Below are 15,937 nucleotides of genomic sequence, written 5' to 3'. Positions count from 1 at the left end.
AGGAACCCTCCTATGGGTGCTCAGAGGTGAAGCAATCAGGGAGGGAAGGAGAATGTTCCAGGTTGACCTGAGAAGGTGACCAGGGACTAGGGAGTGCTACAGAGTCGTGCATGTTGAGGCCCCTTGTGTGGAGGCAGACTGGCGCTGGGCTGCAGAGAGGTGAAGGGGGAAGGTAGCTTGGAAGGCAGGTGTGTTTCAGCGTCACTGCCTGGACAGAACCGTCTGTCCTGGGAGCGCTGTCTGCCCCTCATCCCCACCCAATGGCTTGGTGCACATGGAGCCAGGGACTCTCCCAACCTCCCCATCCAGGGTTGGGTGGGGCATGAAAGTGAAGTTGCTCAGTCGTGTCCGACTCTTTGCAACCCTACAGACCGCAGCCTGCCAGGCTCCTCTCTCCATGGGACTTTCCAGGCAAGAATACTGGAATGGGTTGCTGTTTCCTTCTCCAGGGGATCTTCCCGACCCAGGGACTGAACCCGGATATCCCGCATTGTAGGCAGACACTTTACCGTCTGAGCCACCAGGGAAGGGGCATGGCAGGGAAAAATTCCTGGTGCCTAAGCAGGGGATCTCCCTGGCTTGTCCCGAGCTCGGCGGGCAGGCGTGCGGCCACCTGGGCATTTGTGACTCAGTGTTTCTCTGCCCGCACCCCCCTACCCCGCCCCGGGGCCAGACCTGGACGAGTGCCGCGTGAGAAACCTGTGCCAACACGCCTGCCGAAACACAGAGGGTAGCTACCAGTGCCTCTGCCCCGCAGGCTACCGCCTCCTCCCCAGCGGGAAGAACTGCCAGGGTGAGCAGGAAGGGGCATCTCTCACCCAGTCTGCTCTCTCCATCTCAGTCCCCTCTCAACCATCTCCTGTGACAGAGGGGCAGGTAGGGGGTATGTGCTGCCCCCCCCCCAGGTGGCCAGAGCCAGGGCGGGGCACACACTCCCAGCAGGAGCTAAGAAATTGTTGTGGACAGGCTCTGAAAGCAGCTGGGCTGTGTGTCCCTGGACAACTCGCTTCACCTCTCTGTGCCTCAGCCTCCTGGCGAGGTGGGGCTCACACGGCCCCTCCAATAAATGTTTGGATGAGGAGGGTGGGCGCAGAGCCCATGCTCAGCAAGGCAGCGGCTGCTGGGAGTAGAAGGGAAGTCCTCTAAGCCCCAGGCCAGCACATTTCCCCTAAGGTGCTCTGGAGCTGGTCTAGCTGCTGCTTCTCTATAAAGCAGGAACCCCCGTGTCTGCCTTGCCAGTCTCCATGCCTCACTCTCTATCGTGGGGGTCACTGAATGGCCTCTGAGAGGGTGGGGCTCCCACGGGGATGGGGAGAGCAGGGAAGGATCACTGGCCATGGCCTCTCGGGGTCCTAGGGCAGTCATCGTCTCCCTCAGCCTCTCCACCCCAGCTCCAGGCTCCGCGGACCCCAGAGTACCCACCTGGAGAGACAGGGAGGTGCCAGGGGCCTGCCAGCTGGGCTGTCACAGTGTCAGGCTGGCTGGGAACCGGGCAAGGGGCTGCCCGCCTCGCTGTCCTCTGAGTGCAGCACTCTCCCACCTAACCCGCGCCCCCCACGCCTCCCTGGCTCCTGCCTTGGGCTCTTCCCCTTTGCCCCATGTCTTCACCCTGCTCTCCTCACCCACCTCCCTGCCCAGACATCAACGAGTGTGAGGAGGATGGCATCGAGTGCGGGCCCAGCCAGATGTGCTTCAACACCCGTGGCAGCTACCAGTGTGTGGACACGCCGTGCCCCACCACCTACCGGCAGGGCTCCAGCCCCGGGTAAGGGCTGAGCTGGCTGGGAGTGGAGGGGTGGGGGCGGATTGTCTGCCAGGAGCTGGGCAGTGGGCCACTCCGGCTCCTGGAGAGCCCGATTCCTCCTCCAGGAAGGCCCTGTCTCGGGCCAGAGGCCTTCGAAGGGCCAGAGGGTCAACCCTGCCAGAACTCCTGGGCAGGGCTCCTGAGCTCAAGGGCAACATGCCATCAAGAAAAGCACTCTTCCTGCAGCCATTTGGGTTGTGAACTCACTTGAATGGTTATCATTTCCTGCACAGCGCTGCTTCCTCTAAGCACGGAGCGCAGGGAGAGGGCAGAGCTGGGAGAGAACTGGGAGGGAGGGATGCTGGGGGATGGACACACAGGGACACGTGGGAACACGTAAATCCATGCAGGAAAGTGGACACAGGAACACATGCACAGGCGCATAAACTCCACCCAGAACCCCACACAAAACCCGAGGACTCAAACACACACAGCCACATAAACACAAAACACACTTCCTCCAGGTCTCTCACTAGGGCTACAGATACTCATAAAGATGCGCAGAAAGGGACCTTGGCTGGCAGGAGCTGCAGCTGTCAGGGCACGAGGATCTTGGGTGACGACCTGCCCGGGGCTCTATTAATCACGAAACCTAGGCTGAGGTTTGGGAGTGGGGGAGGGGAGGCAAGAGAGAGTGGGCGCCCTTGGCAAGGTTGAACCCCCTTGGTGTGGTGATGGTTTAGTCGCTAGGTCGTGTCGGACTCCTTGCGAGCCCATGGACTGTAGCCAGCCAGGCTCCTCTGTCCATGGGTTTCTCTAGGCAAGAATACTGGAGTGGGTTGCCATTTCCTTCTCCAGGGGATCTTCTCGAGCCAGGGATCAAACCCAGGTCTCCTGCATTGCAGGCAGATTCTTTACCAACTGAGCTAAGAGAGAAACCTCCCTTACTCCGCTGCAAATCCAGAGCCAGTTCTGGGGTTCCGGAGTGCCTAGAGGGCTTATCACTGATGGGGGACCTGTTCGGGTGGTAAAGGGCAGGTCTCTGGCTTCTTGAGGCCTCAGTTTGCTGCTCTCTAAAATGGGCTAACAGTGACACTTGTAGAGGCATGGGGCTTGCGAGGTGGTGGTCGGACAGCTCACAGCTGAACTGCTGGAGTTGGGGCTGGAGTCTGGTTTATGCGGGCGGCCGGGGCCCCGCGGAAGGCAACCCGGAGTCGGTCTGTCTGTTTGTCCCGCAGGACGTGCTTCCGGCGCTGCTCCCAGGACTGCAGTTCGGGCGGCCCCTCCACGCTGCAGTACAAGCTGTTGCCGCTGCCCCTGGGCGTGCGCGCCCTCCACGACGTGGCCCGGCTGGCCGCCTTCTCCGAGGCCGGGGTCCCAGCCAACCGCACGGAGCTCAGTGTGCTCGAACCCGACCCACGCAGCCCCTTCGCGCTGCGCCCGCTGCGCGCCGGATACGGCGCCGTTTACACCCGCCGCGCGCTCACCCGCGCAGGCCTCTACCGGCTCACCGTGCGCGCCGCGGCGCCGCGCCACCAGAGCGTCTTTGTCCTGCTCATCGCCGTGTCCCCCTACCCCTACTGAGGGCCGCGGGCAGGGGCAGCGACCTTCGGGGATGGGGGCCAGAAAGGACCGGACCCCGCCCCCGCCCCCCGCCCCCCAGGTGGTGCCCTTGCCCATGCCACCAGCTGTGGCAAGCGACGTCATCTTCTCCTGTCCCCGTGCGTCAGCGAGACCTTCGGCAAACACGCCCCGGCGCTGCAGCCTTGACCCCAGGACGGCGAGAATCCGAGCTCGCCTAGCTGGGGGTGGAGCCCAGCAGGCAGGTGACAAATGCTGTCCTTAGGTGGCAAAGACAGCAGGCAGGCTGGGGTGAATGAAGCCTGATCGGCTTCTGCGGTCTTTCCGCAAGCCCCAGGGCACCCGGGGCCGGGACATAGCGCCCTGAGACACTTGAGGGGAGCGGGGACAGCAGCTGCTGCCTGCCCCCCATACCTGGCACTGTCATCCTGAACCGGGTGTGTGTATGGAAACCATTAAAACGGCTGTGTTTACCACTTTGGGTTCTTCCTCCAGTTATTTTGCTTTGGTAAGGACGGGCTTTGGGAGAAAGACCACCACCCATCAGGTCCTGGTGGTTCAGTCCCCTGGTGAGATGGGGCTAACACTGCTCTCCTAGTAAATGGAGCCCGGGCTCCTTATGGATAGGGTGGCCCTGGCACCTTTCTGGGCTCAGTTTCCTCAGCCAAAAATACGAAAATATGAGAGTGCCCCCAACCCAGGGCTGTGGGGATAATTAAATGAAGAAGGAAATGTATCACAAAGACAGCCGCTATCCCTGGTAGCAAAAAGTAATTCTTAATTAAAAATAATTGCTCATTGTATTTGAGGAATGGAATGTTTCCTGCCATATCAGTAAACAAGGATGTCACAGTCAGCAATAGCAGCCCTCCAGTGTGAGCTGGCGAGCCCCAAGGAAGCTCAGGATGTGAAAAACACAGGAAACGGACCCCAAGTGGCTGAGGTGCCTATGAAAGGACTGAGTTCAGTGAGCCTTGCATCCTCCCATACGTAGAAAAGCACTACATTCCTTAACTTGGGACATCTGGTTTCCTTTCATTAACAATAATCTTTTAATGTTCAGCCTACCTGCACTTCGGAGAAGGCAGTGGCACCCCACTCCAGTACTCTTGCCTGGAAAATCCCATGGGCGGAGGAGCCTGGTAGGCTACAGTCCATGGGGTCACTAAGAGTCAGACACAACTGAGCGACTTCACTTTCACTTTTCCCTTTCATGCACTGGAGAAGGAAATGGCAACCCACTCCAGTGTTCTTGCCTGGAGAATCCTAGGGACGGCGGAGCCTGGTGGGCTACCGTCTATGGGGTCGCACAGAGTCGGACACGACTGAAGCGACTTAGCAGCAGCAGCAGCAGCTACCTGCCCTTTGTTGCAGAACTTCTGTATAACCTGGCTCCTACCCTCACCTCCTCTGAGCAGTTTCTCAGGTTAACTTGAGATGCTGCCGCCCAGGCTTGAAGTCCTAAGAGTTGCCACCGAATAAAACATAACTCTCAACTTTTAGGTTGTAAATACTTTTAAGTTGACATATTTAATGAATTAATTACATTTGATCATTTCATCATCCACTAGAGGGTCATTAGGTCCTGCTTATGTGCCAGACAGTGAACGTAAAATTCCTTTGCTCGTGAAGTTTACGTTCTCATGGCAAAGGTTTATAGACGGCAAGGAAATGAGGTGTGAAACGTGTATCTGTCAGTTAGCGAAGGTGCTGGGGAGAAAAACTCTGTTGGGAAGGTGGGGGTTAAGGGGGCAGTTTTTAATAGGCCATCAGGGTTGGCCTCACTGAGTAGGTGGCATTGGAGCAGAGACCCAAGGAAGGTGGGGGAGACAGCCGTGCAGAAGTCAGTGGAAGGGCATTCTGGCAGAGGGAACAACAAATACCAGGGTGTCGTCCCCACCCCACCCCCACCCCCGCCAGGTAGAAGGATGCTGCAGCTCGGCGGGAGGAGGGGTGGGGGTGGGGAGTTCGATCAGAAACAAAAGAGGGTTGATGCAGATTCTGGGGGCCTGCGGGGCCACTGTAGGGATCTTGGCTTTGACGGGGTGAGCTGGTGAGGGACACGATTGGAATGTCTGTGTTTGTACAGACCTGTCTCCAGTGAGTTGGGAGAGGAGTCATCAGAAGCCCAGCAATGCTGCTTCTTGAGCTACCCCCTCCCGCCCGGGCTGCAGCCCCCTGCCTTAGCAATTGCTCTGTGCCAGCTGCCCCTAAACACAGCCTCTGGCAGAAAGAGGCTGTTTCTCTTCCACGTGCTTCTGGAGAGGGTGGGTCCTTTGTCCCAGCTCCCTTTGGTCACTATGACACTGTCACCTCCTCCTTAGCACCCCCAGCCTCTCATCTGGACAACAAGAAAAGCAGAGTTATTTCCCACTAAGGGATGCATGGCGATCAGACTTCATAAACAGAGCCCTTCCAGCCGTGCTGGCTTGAATGGAGGAGTCTGCGTGCATTTTATAGGTGGAGAAAAGGACACTCAGATGGAACAGGGCCCAGTCCCTTGCCTGATAGGTGACTGGTTGGTGGTTAGACTGGGATTCCCACCAGCAACCCCAACTGAATCTTCCCCAGAGTACTCCCAATTTCAAGGTTTGTTTCTTTTGAACCCGGCTTCCCTGGTGGCTGAAGACGGTAAAGAATCAGCCTGCAATGAAGGAGACCTGGGTTCGATCCTTTGGTCAGGAAGATGCCCTGGAGAAGGGAATGGCCACCTATTCCAGCATTCTTGCCAGGAGAATTCCATGTACAGAGGAGCCTGGTGGGCACAGTCCATAGGATCGCAAAAAGTCAGACACGACTGAGCAACTAACCCTTCATTTTCTCTTGAACTGGGAGCCTGTGAACATCTTCTGTAAAGGACCAAACAGTGAATCATTTTATCTTTGGGGAACACATTAAACTTCTCCCCCGGCCATTGCCCTGCAAAAGCAGTCATAGTCAACACACAGAGGAGGAGCGACTGGCTTCCAATAACACTTCACTTGTGTTTCAAGTTCTGTTCAATTTAGTCGCTCAGTCGTGTCCGACTCTTTTCGACCCCATGGACTGCAGCACACCAGGCCTCCCTGTCCATCACCAATTCCCGGAGCCTACTCAAATTCATGTTCATCACATCGGTGATGCCATCCAACCATCTCATCCTCTGTCATCCCCTTCTCCTCCCGCCTTCAATCTTTTCCTGTACCAGGGTCTTTTCCAATGAGTTGGTTCTTCGCATCAGGTGGCCAAAGGATTGGAGTTTCAGCTTCAGCATCAGTCCTTCCAATGAATATTCAGGACTGATTTCCTTTAGGATGGACTGGCTGGATTCCTTGCCATCCAAGGGACTCTCAAGAGTCTTCTCCAACACCATAGTTCAAAAGCATCAATTCTTGGGCACTCAGCTTTCTTTATAGTCCAACTCTCACATCCATACATGACTATTGGAAAAAACATAGCTTTGACTAGACGGACCTTTGTTGGTAAAGTAATGTCTCTGCTTTTTAACATGCTGTCTAGGTTTTAAAGCTCAAGCAATTTTCCTGTGTTGTGGAACAGTTTTTTTCTTTTTTTTTAAAGCCATTTACAAATGCAAAAACTGTTCTTAGCCTGCAGGCTTCATGAGAACAAATAGGAGCCATAGTTTACCAATCCCTGGCTTAAAGCACAGAAGTCGCCAGTGGTGGAATTTCAGGCTGGGTTGGTGAGAGAGTCCAGGGAGGAGGGAAGAAGGGAGGGAGGAGCTTCCCAGTTCCTCCTCACACCTGCTTTGTCCAGGGCCCACCTGTATAGACTATCCTTGAACTGAACAACCTGTTTTTGTGCAGCCCTAGGGGCCATGGGTCACAACTTGAGCCCTGCCCTTTGCTGGGCTGTTAATATTTTATGGAGTCAGGGACTTTGCTGCCCATGAAAGGGTCAGCCCTGGGGACGTGGCATTGAGTGGTGAGAATTGCTGCTCTCTTTCACTTCCTCTCTCCAGACTCACACTGGCCCTTCGTGTTTGTCAAAGTATTTGTTGACTATTCAATGCCCTATAGACCTGAGTTTATTTAATTCTCCCAAGAACTCCAGCAATTAAAAAAAAAAAAGTAGTATGTCTATTTCACAGATGAGGGAAGGGAGGCTCAGAGAAGTTGAGCTACTTGGCCAAGCTCACCTAGCACAGAGAGGAAGAGAAGGACTCAACACAGCCTCCAGACTCCCCTGCCTCCAGTCTCTGGGGAAGGAGGAGGGGAAGGAGAGGGCAGGCCAGGAGCAGGATGAAGAGGAGAGACATCAGCAACTCCAGACCTGAGGAGCCGCAAAGCAGAGTGTGTTCTGTTGACCTCCTCCCACCCCCATCTCCTACCCCCTACCCTGGCTCCGCCTTCTCTTCTCTTAAATTTCCCATCTGAAGCTTGGGGAAACAGAAGCAGGTGAGAGGGAGAGATTGCTCCAAGTCTACCCCAGCCAGGGGCAGCCTTGGCCTGGAATCCAGGCTGTGATGTCGAGTCTTGTGCTTCCCCCTCCACCCTCATCCGCAGGATGATCGCCAAAGAGAGGAGGTGCCTTCCAAGGGAGCTCAGCTGGCCCCAGAGGGGTGTTTTCCACTCTGCTTTTCCAGCTGCCATCGCCATTGGTCAAAGCCCCATCCAGCTGCCCAGCCTCCTGCTGCTGCCTGACCTCTGAGGCTGTTCTGAACCATCAGGGGTGAAAAACAGCCCTGCAGGTCACTCATTAAACTCCCTGATGCAGCTTTTCCAAGAACCCACTCTGGACTCCGTGTTCCCTCTGGGTGGGGACAGGCAACCCGGGGTCCAGCCCAGAGGGCACTCCCTGTTCCTGGGGCCAGTGCCCAAACCCAGACAGCAGCAAAGTGGCTTCTGGTGCCAACCATGAGATCGTCGCAGGGTGCGGGGCTGAGGTGTCTACACACCGAGGCCCCTCCATGAGCTGCACATGCAGAGCTCTCCCATTTCAGAAGAGAGATGGGGGACAAGAAGGACCTACTTTACGGTCACAAGTTGCATCTATGTTTATAGGTTCTTGGGGGATTTAACAAGATCACACCCGCTGAGCGTGCCATTGAGCGTGAGTTCAGACAATGGACCTCAACAGTCAGAGCTGACTCTTAGAAAAGTCACCTTGGCTGCAGTGTGGAAGGTGAATTAGAGCAGGCGGTGAGCATAGGCAGGAAGACAGGTGAGGTGTCTCCTGCAAAGGTACAGATGCAAAGGGATGGTGATCTAAGACAACAGCAGTGAGGGGACTGCCCCGGTGGTCCAGGGGTTAAGAATCCACCTGGTAATGCAACAGACTTGGGTTTGATCCCTGGTCGGGGCACTAATATTCTACATGCCGTGAGGCTACTGAACCGAAGCCACAACTAGAGGGTCTGTGCGTCACAACTAGAGAGTCCGTGCATCACAACTAGAGGAGTCTGCGTTACAACTAGAGAGTCTGTGCACCGCAATGAAAGATCTCACGTGATTCAATGAAGATCTGAGTGCCACAACTAAGACCCGATGCAGCCAGACAAATAAATCAATATTGAAAGAAAAAAAAACAGCAGTGGGAAGGGGGAGGAGAGATGAGAGCCCTCATGTTCCTGCATTTTGTCACTGGAGACTTTAGGTATCTACTAGGTACCAGTGTGAGAGACGGCATATGACAAGGGACCAAATGGTGGGAGGAAGGGAAGGGTCAGAGAAGCAGCCCCAAGGAACAGTGTGTGTGTGCAAAGACCATAAGACAAGGAACAGCTTGGTGTATTGAAGACACCTAAAGCAGGCCAGTGCTGCTGGAGTGTGGTGAGTGAGGGCAGAAAAGGAAGTACAGGGTTCTAGATTTTATCCTAAGAGGGATGGGGGACCATCAAAGTCTTTTTAGAAATCATTTTAATTCATTGGTATTTCACAGTATATCTCTAAACTTAAAAAATCTTTTTAGAAAAGATCTGTTATCATACCATTATCATCCTTTGAAAAATCAACAGTAATTCCTTGCTATTATCAAGTATCCTGTCAGTGTTCAACATTCCAATTCCTCATAAAGATATTTCTTTTATGATTAAAAAAATTCCAATAAAGTCTACACATGGTGATTGATTATGTCCTTCTAACTTAAAGTTCCTCTGTCTTATCTTTTTTTTTCTTAAAAATAAACTTTATTGAGATATTAATAGAATTATTTCGGGAATGCAAGGTTGCTTTAACATCTGAAAATCAATGTAATTTACCACATTTACAGAATAAAGAGAAAATTATATGATCATCTCAATAGATGCAGAAAAAAAAACATTTGACAAAATTCAATACCTACTCATGACAGAAACAGAAAAGTGAATTTCTTCACCTGTGGAAAATATCTAATAAAAACCTACAACTAACATCATACTTAATGGGGAATGACTGAATGAATGACCCCCTAAGATCATGAACAAGTGAAGGATATCAACTCGGACCAATTCTATTCAACACTGTACTAGGGTCCTCACCGTTGGAATAAGGCAAGAAAAAAAGGCACAAAGATAACACAGGGAAAAAGTACAACTGTCTCTAGTCACAGTCAACATTATTATCCCCATAGAAAACCCTAAGGTATTTACAAAAGTCTATTAAAATTAATCAGCAAATTTAGCAAGGCTGCAGGAGACAAATCCAATATACAAAAATCAGTTGTATTTCTATACATTAGCAACAATCAATTGGAAAATAAAATTTTAAATATCACTTAAATAGTATCAAAAACCTTAAAATACTTAGAAACAAATTTAATGAAAGAAGCAAGACCCACACACTGAAAACTATAAAACATGCTCAGACATCTGAGTCAAGATGGATCTGTTGGCACTCCAGTTGAAAATGAGGACTTTTGTACCACCCATCAGAGATGCCCCAACTTGTCAGGTGTTACTCTTCTCTAAATGAAAGACTTGGGCATCTGTCTGAGAATAGACTTCCACCTGGCAAGTCATCCAAGGTGTCCAATAAAATATCCATCTCAAAGCTGGGCTCTGGAGCAGCCATACCTGAGGCCTCAAGAAGCTCTGTCTCCTCCTCCAGCGCAAGAGGCGACCTGTTCACACTGATGCCACAGATTCCAGCCGCTTCTCATGATAGCCACATGTTCTTTCCCGGATGGAGCATGTCCACACTCACCTAGTCCATTTACAACACCTCATCAGCAGCAGGGATCCTTTGTATTTTAAATTAATTTTATTGGAATATAGTTGCTTTACGTTATGTTAGTTTCTGCCGTACAGCGAAGTGAATCAGTTGTGTGTGTACATATAACTCTTTTTTTTAGATTTCCTTCCCATTTAGGTCACCACAGAGCATTGAATAGAGTTCCCCGTGCTATACAGTAGGTTCTCATTAGTTACCTATTTTATACATAGTAGTGTACATATGGGGGCTTCCCTGGGATAGCTCCGTTGGTAAAGAATTCACCTGCAGTGCAGGAGACCCCAGCTCGATTCCTGGGTTGGGCAGATCCTCTGGAGAAGGGATAGGCTACCCACTCCAATATTCTTGGGCTTCCCTTGTGGCTCAGCTGGTAAAGAATCTGCCTGCAATGTGTATATATGGCACATATATGCATTGTATATGTGTATATATGGCAATCCTAATCTTCCAATTCATCCCACCCCCTCCAAATTCATCCCACCCCTCACTTCCCCCTTGGTAACCATAAGTTTGTTCTCTACATCTGTGACTTGATTTGTGCTTTGCAGATAAGTTCATCCATACCATTTTTCTAGATTCCACATGTAAGTGATATTAACGATATTTGTTTTTCTGACTTACTTCATTCTGTATGACAATCTCTAGATCCATCCATGTCTCTGCAAATGCCACTATTTTGTTCCTTTTTATGGCTGAGTAATATTACATTGTATATATGTACCACATCTTCTTTATCCATTTTTCTGTTGATGGACATGTAGGTTGCTTCCACGTCCTGGTTACTGTAAATAGTGCTGCAATGAATATTGGAGTGCGTGCATCCTTTCGAGTTCTGGTTTTTTCTGGATATATGTCCAGGAGTGGAATGGTTGGGTCATAGATAGCTCTATTTTTAGTTTTTTAAGGAACATCCATATTGTTCTCCATAGTAGATGTGCTATGTTAAGTTTCTTAGTCGTTCAGTCATGTCCAACTCTTTACAACCCCGTGGACCGTAGCCCTCCAGGCTCCCCTGTCCATGGGGATTCTCCAGGCAAGAATACTGGAGTGGATTGCCATCCCCTCCTCTAGGGGATCTTCCCAACCCTGGAATTGAACCAGGGTCTCCTGCATTGCAGGCAGACTCTTTACCAGCTGAGCTACCAGGGAAGGCTGTAACAATTTACATTCCCATCAATGGTGTAGGAGGGTTCCCTTTTCTCCACATCCTCTCCAGCATTTATTGTTTGTAGGTTTTTGATAATGGCCATTCTGACCAGTGTGAGGTGACACCTCATTGTAGCTGTGATTGACAGAAATATAGATCAGATAGGAACAGGGTGGAAAGTCCAGAGATGAGCGCATACACCTATGGCCACCTAATCTCTGACCAAGGAGGCAAGAATATACAATGGAGAAAATACAGTCTCTTCAATAAGTGGTGCTGGGAAAACTGGACAGCTACATGTAAAAGAATGAAATTAAAACCCTTCCTAACACCACACACAAAAATGAACTCAAAATGGATTAAAGACCTAAATGTAAGGCCAGATACCATAAAACTCTTAGAGGAAAACATAATGACATAAGTCACAGTGATATCTTTTTTGATCCACTGCCTAGAGTAATGAAAATAAAAGCAAAAATAAACAAATGGGACCTAATTAAACCTAAAAGCTTTTGCACAGCAAAGGAAACCATAACAAGATGAAAAGACAAGCCTCAGAAAATATTTGCAAACAAAGCAACTGACAAGGGACTAAGGCAAACAGCTCATGCAGCTCAATAGCAAAAAAACACAAACAACCTAATCAAAAAATGGGTGGAAGATCTAAACAGACGTTTCTGCAAAGAAGACATACAGATGGTCAACAAACATACAAAAAGACGTTCAGCAGGGAAACTTCAGGTCTTCTAGCTCTGGGTCCTGCAGGTCTACATCCTTAAAGATTCTCAACTGAGATTTGACATCAAATAAAGGAACTGTTTTGTGACACGATGTATTTCAACATTATCTCAGAGATACACTCTGGTTTAAAACAAAAACTGAATTCACCACAAATGAATATCATCTCAAATTGTAGACTGACCTGAGTTTCTTTTTCTTTGCCACGAATATTTCTGAATAAACAGTTTTAAGGGTATTTTTTGTTAATGTTGGAGATGTACAAAGATATAAATAAATGGAGAACTATACCATAATCATGGATTGAAAAACTCTATATTGTTAAGATGTCCATTCTCCCTTAGCTGATATACAGATTTATTGAAATCCCCAATCATAATCCAAGCAGGCTTTTTACATAAACAGACAAACTGTTTCTACTATTTGAATGGAAACGCAAAGGACCTGGAATAGCCAAAATAGTTTTGAAACAAAATTGAAAGACCTATATTATCTGACTTGGATTCTTACTGTAAACTTATAAGAATCAAGATGGTGTGGTATTGGCATAGATATAAATAAACAGATGAGTGGCACAGAAGGAATCCAGAAACTGGGCAACACATATACGGTCAGTTAATTTTCAATAAAGGTGCTAAATGCAATTCGATGGGAAAAGGAAATTCTTCAACTAATGTTGCTAGAACAACAGGGAAAAACGAGTCGTCCAAGGTTAGTCTATTCTCACCTTGATCTGTGCCTCTGGGCAACCATCCTCCTGGTGCTCTGAGGGCAGGGCCCCTGCTAGCAGTCGGGCCTCTCTTTCCTCGCAGAGCACCGCTCCTCACAGCACCAGTGCCGAGGCATCAGGAAGGGACAGTGCCCTGGGCTGCAGCCGGTTCTGCTGCAGGGAGTAAAGGTCCCCACAGCCCTGGGACCAAGACTCCCGCTCCTCTATCAAGTCAACTTAAGCCTGAGCTAGAGCAGAGGGTTTGGGCCAGAGCTCCAGACCCTAGATTCTAGGTCTGTTCTGCCAGTCACTTGCTGTGTGGCCTTGCAGAAGATAACACACTCGGAGCTGCAGGTTCCTGTCTGTAAAATGAGGATGACAATAAAAGCGACTTCATATAGGGTAGTCATGAAAATCAAGTGAATGTAAGCATAAAAAAGTGCTGAGCTAAATTATTATTATTATTTTTTAAAGGGGGCCTGCAATGCGGGAGACCTGGATTCAATCCCCGGGTTGGGAAGATACCCTGGAGAAGGGAAAGGTTACCCACTCCAGTATTCTGGCCTGGAGAATTCCATGGACTATATAGTCCATGGGGTCACAAAGAGTCGGACAGGACTGAGCGACTTTCACTTTCACTTTTCCTGGAGGTCCAGTGGTTAGGAATCTGCCTTGCAATGCAGGAGACACAGTTTCAATCTCTGGTCAGGAAACTAAGATTCCCACATGGCGCCAGGCAACTAAGTCTGCGTGCCACACCTCGAGAGAAGCCCACGTACTGCAATGAAGATGCCGTGTGCTACAACTGAGACGTGGCATGGCCAAATACAAAAGTAAATTAAAGATTTTTTTTAAAAAGCGTCTAGTGAGAACCATGAGGGTTGTGGTTATGGCCCAAGTCCGTCCAGATGGCCTCGGAATTGTTATCCTTACTTTCTCTTCTACCCACATCCCCTCCACCCATCCATCCTAGACTGGAGGGGCTCAGCTCCCACCCCACCCTCTTCCTAAGGTCTGGGTAATGGGGCTTCTCTCTGGGGCCACCATGACTCTGGAGAGTTTGGGAGAACATTAGACCTGGCTCTCCACTTCCTCTGTAATAGCTCCAAGGAGAAGGGGCCCTATCCATCCTTGCCTTCCCCAATTTTCTTGAGGGGCAGTGACATCTTAGAGGAAGAAACAAGGATGGAGCACAAAGTCAGAGGATGGAGATGTAAAGACAGGCCAGAGGGAATCCCCTGGTAGTCCAGTGGTTAGGGCTCTGCAGTTCCACTACAGGGGACACGGGTTCGATCCCTGGTCAGGGAGACAGTACAAGTGAGGAACCAAGGCCGCAGGGGGTAGGAACCTGCCCAAGGCTGCATGAGCCCTGAGGGCGTGTTGTTTTGTGGCTAGAGGCTCTGTGAGGCCCAGGGGTGGCCCTGTGAACGGGCTAAGGGGACCCAGCCACCACCTCTCTTCCTGCAGGAAGTGACTCAAGTCATCCCAGTCACCTAGCCCCACAGAACTCACGGGGGCCCCCGGCCATCACAGCCACTTGTGGGATTTGGGTGCCAGAGGCTGGGGGTGCACAGAGAGCTGCAGCTCTGCTAGTCAGTTGGTTTGATGCTTCCTCCCTCCTGAAGGACTCACAGCTACTCAACCAGCCAATGTGCCTGGGTGACCGGACCGGAGGGTGAGGCGGTGGGTAGGGGACCGGTGGGCCGAGGAGCTGAGAGTGACTAAGCCTTCACCCCTCTCTGCCAAGGCTCCCTTTTTCTGGCTGCTTCTTGTTTGCAGGAAGGGGCCCGGGACAGGGCAACCTCCTTACCATGACCTCCCCCTCCCCACCCCACCTCTTTTCCAAGACGGCTGAATGGCTAACCCGGCACAGCTGTCTCAGGGTTCCCACCCCTAGGAGGGTCCAAGGCAGGGAGGACTCGGGAAGCTGCCCTCTGGGGGTCAGCCCTAACCCAAGCGTTGCCTTTGACAGGTTGGGACCCGCTATTTTATGGGGCTGCGGTTACAGTGATTGATGCTTTGGGGCCTATAAAACCAGGCTGAGAAACTCCTGACACAGAACCTTCTGAAGGCCAGACTGGGGTCACAACTCCCTGTTTATTTTGCAAGCAAGAAGCTTTGCCTCTGTGAACCTCAATTTTCCCTTCTGCTCAATGGGTTAGCAGTGAGCCAGTCCTTTTTTATCCACTATTTACTGGGTGCGCTCGGGTCAGGTGCCAGGCTCTGGGGAGACAGCCAGGAACCCGCCCTGGACTGAAGGATGAAGCTCGGACCTTCTAGGATCATCCCCTACACCTCAGTTTTCTCACCAATACAATGGGCTCCGGGCTCGCTGGGAGCTGGAGTGGGGGGAAGGGAGGGAATTGTGAGGTCTGTAGCAAGGCCCCCACGGGACAAAAATGGGCCTGAAACTCACCAGCCTAAGGGATTTTTTTTTTTTTTAATTCCACAACCACGGCGAAGCTCTTGAGCGTTCCCCACTGACCAGGCGGCAAGTCTGGCAGGAGGGGTTGTCACCCTGTCCATTGCGCGGGTTCCAGCCACTGCCGCACCCAGGGGAGCCGCCCGCCCGCCCGCCGGGGAAGGTCAGAGCCTCCGGCTAGGGCTCGGGACCTATCGGGAGGAGGAACGGGCAGGGAGGTGGGATGGAGGGGAGGAGGGAAGGGGGTGGAGCGAGGAGGGAGGGAAGCGCACGGTCCCGCCCCGGCCGCAGGTGGCCGCGAACGCTGAGCGGCTCCGCGAGGGGCCGGGCCCGGGGGCGGAGCCTGCGCGCAGGGTCCCCCGCCTCGTCCCCCGGCCACCGCCCCCCACCCCCGCCAGGCCCTGCCCCCCGGCCCCGAGCTTATAACCCGGGATGCGCACCGAAACCC

The 15,937-nt window shown here is 51.5% G+C and overlaps 1 protein-coding gene across 1 annotated transcript in view; it reads left to right on the top strand.

Moving 5' to 3' along the window:
• Positions 1-3,801, top strand: part of HMCN2 (hemicentin 2) — a 170,601-nt gene extending 166,800 nt beyond the window's left edge. Inside the window, exons 96-98 of the mRNA XM_081594769.1 lie at positions 674-793; positions 1,639-1,765; positions 2,983-3,801. Coding sequence (XP_081450895.1) covers positions 674-793; positions 1,639-1,765; positions 2,983-3,328 — 593 coding nt within the window. The 3' untranslated portion in view covers positions 3,329-3,801. The remainder of the gene's footprint in view (positions 1-673; positions 794-1,638; positions 1,766-2,982) is intronic.
• Positions 3,802-15,937: the final 12,136 nt, after the last annotated feature.

Source organism: Giraffa tippelskirchi, chromosome 4 (genome assembly GCF_054371585.1).
Source record: "Giraffa tippelskirchi isolate mGirTip1 chromosome 4, T2T-mGirTip1v1.2.pri, whole genome shotgun sequence".
NCBI lineage: Eukaryota > Metazoa > Chordata > Mammalia > Artiodactyla > Giraffidae > Giraffa > Giraffa tippelskirchi.
The sequence above is the reverse complement of the archived record's forward strand: the minus strand, read 5'-3'. Positions and strand labels throughout refer to the sequence as shown.